This window comes from Alligator sinensis, unplaced genomic scaffold, assembly GCF_000455745.1.
Source record: "Alligator sinensis unplaced genomic scaffold, ASM45574v1 scaffold391_1, whole genome shotgun sequence".
In the NCBI taxonomy this organism is placed as follows: Eukaryota; Metazoa; Chordata; order Crocodylia; family Alligatoridae; genus Alligator; species Alligator sinensis.
The window spans coordinates 882,508-893,662 of record NW_005841889.1 but is presented as its reverse complement, the minus strand read 5'-3'; the positions used below and the strand labels follow the sequence as shown (position 1 = coordinate 893,662).

The following is an 11,155-nucleotide window of genomic DNA, read 5'->3' as shown; positions in this document are numbered from 1 at the left end:
TCCTGTTTGCAATTTGCTTTCCTCCTCCCTCCTTCCCGCCCCTCCCCTCCCTGTCCCCCCAACCCTCCTTACCAAATTCAGCAGCAAGAGAAAGGAGGGAACAAGCCAGCAGCACTGATGCACAGCCCGTAGGCTTCAGAGCTGTGGGAAAGTAAGGGCTGAGTCTTGTTGCCAGCTGGCCACTTGTCCCCTGCTTTCCCCTGCTGCTGAATTCTGAGGGAAGGGAAAGTGTGGGGAAGAGCAGTTAGCAGAAGGAAGGAAAGAGCAAACATCACCTGGACTGTGGAGCGGCTTGAAAGGAGGGACACAGAGCAGACCTTTTGCCAACCAGCCAGTGAGCTCATAAGCTCATAGAGGTCACAGCATAGGGCAGAGCTCCCAGCAGGAGCTCACTGACATGCTGGTGAGCTCCGAAAGCTCACTGCACATGCAGCACACAGCCAAAAGCGGGGAGGGAGGAGGTACGACCATGCCACTGTATCCCCTCTGGGTCTGCCCCTGGAGACTTCCATGGGATAGGGCTTTTCTGCCTATGAAATTTCCTTGCATTGCTTGACAGTTCCACTTGGTTTCATGACTACATGATACAGGATTTGTACAGGAGCCATGGATCCAAGTCTTGCAGTAGAATGGCTATGGACCCTGCCACTTTCAGATCTAGGGTCCCAGCCCAGCAGAAAACTTGCTCTTCAGTTCAGTAACAATACTCGCATATTTAAAATTAAGCATGTGCAGAGGCACTTTGCTGGATCAGAGTGTCATTGCAAAAACCTTATCTCTTTAACATGGCTTTCTGTCAGTATGTTTTAGTCAGTCAAACTTAAAATATACCCACTTGCTCACACTTGAATATGCTTGCAGTTTGCTGCAGAATAATCAAAAAAAAATTTTAGGTTGGGAGGTAAGGGGAAATGGTCACAATTCTATTTTTCAGTATCAGAAGATGTCCAGGGCCTTCTATGTGGGGAGGATCATTTAAGCACCAGATAGGTGTTTCAGTCACCACTGGTGGGGATCCAATTGGGTACCAACTTCAATTTAAATATATCCTCCCTAATAAAAGTCTGAGGGTATGGAAGCAATGTAGAAAGCACTGCCCTTCTCCAATTGTGATTCCTTCCCCACTGGCCAGTGAAAAGTAGTTTCACCTCTGTAGCCAACTGGGTGAGTCAAACCTAACATTTTTAAGCAGACTTTTAAACTTTTACTCCCATCTGAATTAAGTATCAGTTTTAAAAGGTTTTATTAAAATGTGAATGTTATCAGCACAAATTCTTGAGTAATACTTGGAAAAAATATATAACTTTTTTTTCTCCAACCTCTACAGTAACTATTACATCAGGGAGGGCTAAATAAGGAATTAGTGACATGGGAGCTATAATTTTGAGGTTTATAACTTTTTTAACATATAGCTGATTTGTAGAACACAGATTTAAATATTAAGTAGCTTGGAGATGAAATATTTCATTCTGAACTTCTAAAATGTTGAAGGACTGGGGATTGCCCAGAAGAATGTATTGGCTCTAAAATCCTTTTGAAGTATATTTGAATAGTTCTTGGAGCATAAAATGAGCTGACCAAAACAAATATCCTGTACTAGTTTCAGTGTTCCTGAAAAGCAGAGGGAATATATATTTCCTCATATGAAGCCTGCAAAAATGCTTTAGCATTACCTCAGGGGTTGAAAAGAAAATTATTATTCCATCCACTAGCACTGTTAATTCTTTTGAGCATCGGTTCAATCAAATAATTATAATCAGAAATGTAGGAAACATTCATAATTGCCATTTATTGTACTTCATATACAGGTGACTGTTCAAAGCAATGTGTCAAGAAGAATGAACGCTAAGAAGTTATTCACTCAAACTGCATATAGAAACTTTGTAACATTCCCTGTGATATTGCAAAAAGCAACACAGAATTAAAAATGATGAGATTAAAATATCTTCTTAGGTTATGCCTCTTTAAAGAAACCTTCAACTGCTGTTTCCACCATAAGCTGTTAACTGGAGCTGTGTTTTCTCCTCTCCTCTTTCACCATAGAGATATAGCTTGACCAGAGAAAGCTAAACTATTAGTTACATTTCTGTTTTACTTGCTTGAATAATATTGTACCTCAGAGATTAATATTGAAGCTCTACAAAGAGGCATATAGTTAAATGAACTAGACTCTGTTTTTAAAAAGCAAGTATAGCAAGTAAATTGTTATAAAGCTCATTCTGCAGTCCTTGCACAAGCAAAACTCCCACTAAAACTGTAGGAGTTTTGCTGTAGTGGGAGCAAACCCAATATTATTGCCTGCTCTATGTTTTTCTCCAGTCTCTCCAAAAAGACATTGAAATTCATAGAGCTGATACCAATAAAAACAAAACTGCAGCTGCCTGCCTTCTCTCATCTTCATGAAGACTGCATGTTCTAAGTTTTACAGAAATTGGTCCCAGGATTTCAATTGTCTTTATATTCCAACATTCCATTGTGCAATTCATTAAAATGTGCACATGAAATGTTTTACAGATGAGCTGTGTCATAATTATCTCATTACAGTTTCAGATTCTCTCTCATGTGGTAAGTAATTTATACCGGACATTAGGAAATGTTAAGTATAAATTCATCTTTGATTTAAGTAAGGCCATCGGCATATATTTAGCACTTCTTTACAAAGGGTTTATCATTAAACTTGAGTGGTTGTAAAATACTAGCACAGAGGAAAAATATTGTTGTGCAGTATAAGTTTTTTTTTCCATGTTTATTACACTTCTACTAACATAGTTTACAAGAATAAAAATGAAATTTAAACAAAAGTTCCTTTGTAGGTACTTTACATGGGACAGCTATTGCAAGTCAGGTTCTTTCTAAATTGTTGATATCTTGAAATTTATAAGCAATAAAATATATCAGCATATTACTATCTCAGTATGCTTTATGATCCTTTTCTAAATTTTTACCATTTGGATACACACTGAACGTATGTGAAGCATGCTGGCTTCAGTGGACACTAATGAACATGCAACCCTCACAATACAATGAAAAAATGATTCAAGTGTAGCAAGGCACTGGGATGTGCCTGCCCCTTGAAGAGAACAAGCGGCCTGAGAGGCTGCTTGCAGGTGGTGAGGGGAGCTAATGAGGGCCTCACCTGACTGAAAGAGGGCTCAGGCTTGAACTACATAAGTTCAGAGCTTGCATGGGTCAGTTGGTCTTGCTCTAACACCCATGAAGTGAGGAGCTCCTGGTTTCAGGGCAACAGGGCTCCTGAAGGGACCTGGATTTAGCTAAACAACTCTGCAGGCCTGGGAATAGAGGCAAGTTCCTGGGCAGAGAAAGACTGGGTTTACAGGCAAGTGGCCTTTGTATTATGTTAAACCCTTGGTGGGTTCGAGGTGTCTGCTGGAGGGCTGCAATGCTTCTTGTTTATTTAGGTTATGCTGGTAGTTTAGCCTTGAGCCCTGCGGTAACAGGCTCAAACCCTATTTAGAGAACTGGTGACCCAGGAGACCTCAGACTGAGACTGGGGGCCCAACAAGGGGTCCAGGAGGCTAGGAAAAGGCTGAGACCTGGACCAGAGGGTCCACATGCCCAGGGAAGGGCTGATCTGAGCCGGAGGCTCCATACACCCAGAGCAGGCTAAGCCGGACTAGAGGGTCCAAGAGCGTGGAGGAGGGGCTGCATGCAGGACCAGGGGTCTGAAGGCCCGGAGGAGACCAGGAGGTATGGGACCAGGAGGTATAAGGGCCCAAGGGGGATGAGTGTATAAATAGTCAACATCAAAGGGAGAGAACATCTGCGCAGCTTGGGGCATGGTGTAGGTAAGGAAAAAGAGCCAGGCAATTTTCCATTAAGACTACAGGTGCCCTACAGGGACCTGGTCAGAGTGAGAGGGACCTATCAAGCCTGAGGGCTGGAGTGAGGCTAGTGGGGCCCCACAAGACACCTAGTAGGAAATTATTAATATGAGGGCTCACTCTAAGGCCTGTTGGCAACTCTTTTAATCAACCTTTAATATTAAGAATAAGGCATGGTGGGGGAGCAATCTAGGGAGAGAGACACTAGAGTCCGAGCTGGGCAGGAAATGCAAGGCCACCAGGGGGTGTCATAGCTGCCCCTGTGGCCACGAGCCTGTCGCATCAAGATCACACTATTATTTACTGGAGCTATTTGCTATTTACTGTAGCAAAGCACAGAACCTTTGAAGTCCTGTAGGTGTCTCTTTGGGCTAAGTACAGAGAGTCAAAAGGCCCAAGTCAGAATTGATTCAATCCATGAAGGTTTCTCTAATCTGTGTAGATTGAACGGATACCAAACATAAAAAAGATTAACTTTATAGTTGGGAAAAGCAGCCAGAGGCCTACATTGGTGTAGGCCAAAAGGCAAGGGGTGCTAAAGCATGCTTCCTAGCCTGCTGGCAGCTGGACCATCCCCAATTGGCTGGACAGCACACCCCCAAACCCCCGCTGTCCTCACAAAGTGGGAAACAGTCCCCTGTCCCTAGCCAGCCTGGACTGGAGCATCTGCCCATCTGCGGAAACTCCAGGCCTCCAGGGAGGTTTTCCCTGGAATGGGCTCTCCCTGAGCCCTGCTCTGCCCAGCTGCGGGGATGGGGGGAGGTGGTGACTCCCTCCCATGCAGTTGGGCCAGTATGTCACTGAAATGTGGGGTGGGGAGGGAAAGCCCCCCCCCTCCGTCACCCCAGTCTCAGCCCCCCAAGCTGGTCTATTCCCTGGGAATTTCCCTATTCCCACCTAGGCAGGCGGGCCCCATTAAAGCAAGGATTGGGTCCCATTGCCCAACATAAGTCCCTATGGTTGCCTGCTGCATCCTTCCAGCTACCACTGGTGCTGGACTCCTGTGGGACTCATGAAGTGGCAGGGCTGGGCTAGCTCCATAAAAGTCAGGATTAGGCCCTATTGCCCAGCACATGCCCCCAGCTTGCCTGTCATGTCCTGTCAGAGCCTGGCACCAGCAGCAGACAGCAGATGCAGCAGTCAGCCCTGGGGGGCTTGTGCCAAGTGGCAGGGACAGGCTGGGCTAGGGGCTCAATAAGGGGGAAGCCCCTGTCACAGCCCTCCCTAGCAGGGCTTCTGGAGCTAGGACGTGGGCTTGCTCCACCCCCTCACCTACCCCAGTAGGGCTGCCTGCTGCAACCTTTTAGCTACCACTGGTGCTGGGCTCCTGTGGGACATGCTGGATGGCAGGGCCGGGCTGGCTCCATAAAAGGCAGGATTAGGCCCTGTTGCCCAGTGCAAGCCCCCAGCCTGCCCAGCAAGTTCTGCCAGAGCCTGGTGCTAGTGGCAGTGAGCAGGATGCAGCATGCAGCCCGGGGGTGGAGGCTTATGCTGAGCAGCAGGGCCAGGCTGCACTAGGGGCCTGCCTGCAGCCCTGGGGTCTGGTCCCCTGGTAAAGCTCTGCCTGTCTTCCCTCTCCTCCCTGCTTGGACTGCTTGTTTGCTGGCTAGGGGCTGATCAAAGCTCTGTTTCCTCAACCTGCAGGGGATGAACCACTGTTAACCTGTTTCACTGCCAATAAACCCCATTTTGTTCTCAACAATTTGCTTCCTAATAACTGCAGTCTTGTGTTATGTTCTGAAGTTCGCCATTGACCTAACTCTACAGCTCAATTGAAGAATATCTGACCACAAGCTGTGCCCTTTTAAATAGTCAGCATTGTCTAGTAGTTAGAGCAGTTTTTTTTGAGTCAGCCAACCTACACTGTGTCCCCAGGTTTTGCTTTTGACTGCCTGAGTGGCATTAGCATGCCATTTTATTCTCTATATGTTTCACATTTTCCATCAATAAAAGGGTAAAATAATAGATGGCCATGTTCTTGAAGTGCTTTAACACCCTTGGATAAAAGGTGCTCTTTAGTAACTGTAGGATGTTAAAACTTATTGTGTAGAAAGCATTTCAAAGCCACTTAGGAATCTAAAGGTTCAGATAGGCATTTACAATATTTATCAAAATACTTAAGAAAGTTATGCACATGCCCTTTGTTGTCTGTAGGATTTAACTGCCAAACCTGAGTCTTTTGAAAAATCTATATATTCAGGCACCAAAATACTTTGGAAAATCTTGCCCTCAGTACTTCAACCCTTCTGCATAGGTTATTCACAAGATGAGATTCATAAATAACCTGTAGAAACAGGTTCTGTTATATATGTGCCTTTATCTGTCCTCCCATTAAGTAGGCCTTATGACACAGACTTGGCAAACCAGCAAAGAGAGAAGCAGAATCTACTGTGCCTCACCAAATATTTTTTAAGAACAAAGGTTAAAAAATTTGAAGATGAGTGGTACAGATTGAGAAATGCATGTTATTCCCCTACAGAGTACAGAGAAAAGTTCTGCAAAAATTTCTTCTTGTTTTAATGCTGAGTAGAAAGGCACATAATCCATTCCCCATCAATTTAAAAATAAGTCTGAACCTTCATGGTACTGAGCATTAATATCAGTTAAAATCAAGGGGAGATAAAGATACTTAATATTGCACCTGACGTTCTCTGTACCCATCAGAATTGGGCAAATCCAAACTTCAATACAGCAACCATGCACCTAATATTAAGTATGCAAGTATGCTCATGCTAGGAAAAGACCTTACACATAAACCGGTTTAAGTGATTAGAAAATGGTTTAAACCTGTAACAGAATAGATGTTCAGTGCACATAAACCAGTTTGAAAATGGCTGAAACTGGTTTGAGATAAACCTGGTTGAATGGAGTATCAGACTTAACTGATTTGGGTCAAACTGGTTTATGTAATGTCTATTCCAGACCTCTTGCTGGTTTAAGATAAACCAAACTCCCCCAGCATCCCGGCATGCTCTCTTGGCTAGGCGAGGCTCTCTGCCCCAAAGCAGGGCTGGCCCCTCCCCTCTGCTCCCTGGTTGTAACCCTGGCAGAGACCGCGGGTTGCTTCCCCCCTCCCCGTCATCACTCCCTGCTAAGCAGGAATTCCCACCTCCCCTCTGCCTTGCTTGTGTATCAGCTAGCAGACCACATGCTGCCTGTGGGTCCCTGCTGCGTCAACAGGTAGAATCAACAGGCAGAATCACCAGGTAGCCAGTACTGTTCCTCTGTTGTTTTCTTAATGGAGTGATAAACACTGAGTTAGGGGCGATAAACATTGTTATCAATTCCCTGCTGGGCTAATCAGAGCATCCTCCTGGGGCCTGGCCACACCCCCCTCCTCAGCTCAGCATTCTGGAAGGGAAGGGAGGGCTGCTCTAGCACCCCCCAGCCTTTAGCCTGAGCCACTGCAGGCATGTGCCTGCATTTCTTGGATGTCTATGCAGTTACACAGTGATTTAGCCTAGCCAGGTTAGACTAACCAGCAAAGATTGAATCAATTCAGGCTCAGGCTTTTTGAATGTCTGTCCTTAGCCCCAGTGACTTCAATAAAAATGCTTATATGCTTAAATCTAGGCACACACATAGGTAAACGTGCAGAACTGGGGCCACGTGTCAAGTCTCCCACTGACTTAAAGAATCTGTACCAGACACTTTAGTGAACTACTTTTCATACATCTATCAATACAACTGGAATATAAGGTTAAGATTTTAAAATATTCAGATAGCATTTATTGTGGTGTAGCCTGCAAATATGGTGTATATTTTGCCTCTGTTTCAGAAAAAGGAAGTGGAGTGTGCAGATTACTTCTGTGAGAGAAATGGCTATAAAGGAATATAACAGATGCAGGAAATATGTTCTGCATGGTTGTCAGATAGCATCTCCTCACTGACCATAAAATAAATGACAATATAATACAAGATAGCTGGAGAAAATGTGCTGTGGAGCTGGTTCACAGAGTATTTCCGTATTTATCCTCTCAAGTAGTGTTGTATATGAGGCACAGTTGGTAGAGAAATATTTTTAGGCTGATCCAATAGAGAAACTTTCCTTTATTTTTAATTTTTGCTTACTTGCTATGAGGAACACAATATGAAAAGTGTTCATGATTTCATCTGCCACATATTTGTGAAAACAAGACCAATGTTTGATTGGAGTAAGAGACTGTGGAAAATGCAAATATGATTAAAGGTGATCCATGCCATAGATCCGCAAGAAAGAAATGAATTAAGCCTCTGCTGACTTCCCAGAACAATTTGATTTTTTGTATAGTTTATTTTTAAGTAGCAAATTATATAGTGAATTTGTCAGGGAGCATCTTCACTGCTGCAAGAAGTTAAATTGGCATACAGAACTTGCAGGTATCTCTGCCCAGGGACATTTTACCAGTGGCATAACTAAGGGCCCCTCCTCATGAGCAGGTAAAGGCACAATGGGATCTAAAGAAATGCAAAAATCTAGAACTCCTGGTTCAGAGATGATACCTTTTATTAGACCAACTATGAAATCACCAAAAAAATTATCTTTTTCTGCAAGCTTTTGGGCTCACACACCCTTTATCAGACCCAAGGAAAATTTAAAGCTAGTAAAAAGTCCCCATAGATAGGAAACAGGGATGTCCCTAGAGGGGTATGAATCAGAGCTACCGCCCCAGGCCCCATGCTTTGGGGGGCCCCATGGAGCCAGGCGGAGCAGCGGTGGCATGGATCCGGGTGGAGCAGCAGTTCTGCGTCCAGCCACTCGCTAACCCCACCCCCGCCACTTCTACCACCAATGGCGGCAGCAGCTTCTTGGGGTCTGGGATTGGAGCAGGGGCTGGGCCCTGCTCGGTTCACCTCTGATAGGAATTAAAATTCGTTTTTGCACAGAGGAAGCTGAAGATGGAAATCTGACCCTTTGGGTCCATGAGAGTGTCTTTGTGAGTTCCTCTGTTGCAGATGAGGCAGGATTCCTTCCCTAGTGGTGTCACATGGCAAGCAGGGAGGTGTAGAAATCTTTCTTGTTGTTCAGCAATGAAATTTAAAATCCAAAATCAGCTAAAATTCGGCATCTTCCATGTTTCAGGGATGTATTTGGTACCCATGTTGGTCTGAGACAAAAAGAAATACAAAAATCTAGAACTCTTGGTTCAGAGATTATACCTTTGATTAGACCAACTAAGAAATCACAAAAAAAATAACTTTCTGCCAGATTTCAGGCTCACATGCCCATCAGGCTCAGGGGAAATTAAAGATGATAAAAAGTCCCTATAGGTAGGAAATAAACTTAATTTTTACACGATGGAATCTAATGCACTATCCATACAATCACACCTCCTGCCATGCCACATATGCTTGGCAGGATGCACAATTATGTGGATCACATTAGATCTTGTTGCACCTTATTCCCAGTGCAGGGGGTGTCAGAAGCAAGCAAGTTCCCTTGGCTGAGAGCCTGGGTCAGCTGACAGGGCTCTCAGCCATGGGGGTGCACCCTACAGCAGCAAGATTGCAGCTGTTGTAATCTCCCAGCTGTGTGGGGTGGGGGGGTGGAGGCTGAGAAACCATAGCTGCTGCAATCTCTGAGCCATGGGAAAAAGGGGGGGGGGCGGTATTTCACCAATCAGTTGATAAGGCTCCCAGCTACACGGACCCTTGGCCACACATTCAGTTATTGACATGATAGGAAGCAGCTACAAAGGTATTACACATATTTTGTGAAATGACTTTGTAGCTTATTCCTCTTCTTATTGTGCCGTTAATTGACTGAATGTGTGGCCTTGACTGAAATATGGCTTAAGTCTAACATGTAGATGGGGCTTAATAAGGGCAACATAAATAGCTGCCACCACTGCTGCTCTCCTAGCCACTGGCAGCAGCCCAGCTGTGACTACTTCACCCAGAGTGCAGAAATGCCCAGTTAGACCTCTGCATTGTACAGCAGGTTTTAAGAATGGAACAGGATTAATAAGAATCCAATGCCTTCTTGCCAGTTTGTAGGCCCTTTATTTTAAGGGTAAAGAAGTGTACAATCTTCTTAACTCCTGGTCTGTGCATTCCTAACATGTTGTGTCATCAGTGCCTTGATATTTTTAAACAAAAGGTAAGTCTTATTTGATGTGTGATCAAATGGTTTCTTAAACTGAACTAGTATGATTTCAAGAAGATTCGTCAGCATTTCCACTATGGTTAATTCTAAATAATCATGACAGGGTTTTTAAAACCATATTTTTATTTATCATTTTTACCAGCCGTAGGTATCCAGATGAAACTTGAATTTTTCCAGCGGAAGTTTTGGACTGCCAGCAGACAGGTATGTTTCCATTTGGTGTTTTCTATGTAGATAAGTCCATATTCATTCTCTTACTGTACGGATGGTAGCATAGAACATATGGTTGGCCAAGGAAGTGCAAGAGTTCCTATGGGTGTCTGTAAAGCTGTTACTACAGGCTGTTCCAATTTACTTTTCAATTCATTATGACATAATATTCACAGGGTTAATTGCTCTGGTGTTGATCCTTCACTTGTAGAAGTGAAAGGATCCTTAAGATTAGGTCTCCAAGTAAGCTACAAAGCCATAAATAATTACTTTAGGGTAAATCAAGAGAAAGTCAAAATCATCACCTGATAATTCTGAATTTCCTCTTCAGTGTTAATGTTTTTATCACTAGCTAACACTTTTTAATAACATCAGAATTAAAATATAAACAAACATGATTTCACTGTATTGAAAATCTTTGCACATGATTTCAAATTACTCAGTTTTTGCTCACTTTCTTCCAATGTACACACTTATTACTAAGTGCATAGCTGGGGGCTTCATCATGTCCATTCAGGGAATTAATCATTCCCTTGTGCAGGCTACCTGTATTATGGATGGTGATTTGGACGGGAGCAGCCTCCATGGTGCTCCAATTCCCAATCTATGGTAGGTGGGCAAGGTTTAGGTAGAACTCTGACTTCACTCCTGCTTTGGTGCACAAGACAGTACAGGCAGCACTGGGAGAAGTAATCAAACACTAAATAATGTAGCCGTGGGAGCATCTACATTTACACTATAATGCTCAGTAGCCTACTCTACTGCACATTATAGCATCATGTCAAAAACAGTGCTAATATGCTAATACACAGTAGAATTAGTCTATATTAAACATTGCTAGAAAGGTGTGCACTTTTGCTACTGCCCATTAGGACAGCCTAATGTGCCTTTATATAGTATTTTATATTGCAGGTACTAAACATAATGTGTAGTAGCAAAAGTGCATTAATGAACATGTAGATGTACCCTGAGTCACATTTTGGTTGCTGGTAATTCCTGAGCAGCAGATTCATGCCCT

The 11,155-nt window shown here is 43.8% G+C and overlaps 1 protein-coding gene across 1 annotated transcript in view; it reads left to right on the top strand.

The window, feature by feature from the left end:
• The window catches only part of CACNA2D3 (calcium voltage-gated channel auxiliary subunit alpha2delta 3), an 889,480-nt gene that overhangs the window by 812,486 nt on the left and 65,839 nt on the right, over positions 1 to 11,155 (top strand). The window contains exon 27 of the mRNA XM_025197140.1: positions 10,070 to 10,131. Within this exon, the coding sequence (XP_025052925.1) occupies positions 10,070 to 10,131 (62 nt within the window). The remainder of the gene's footprint in view (positions 1 to 10,069; positions 10,132 to 11,155) is intronic.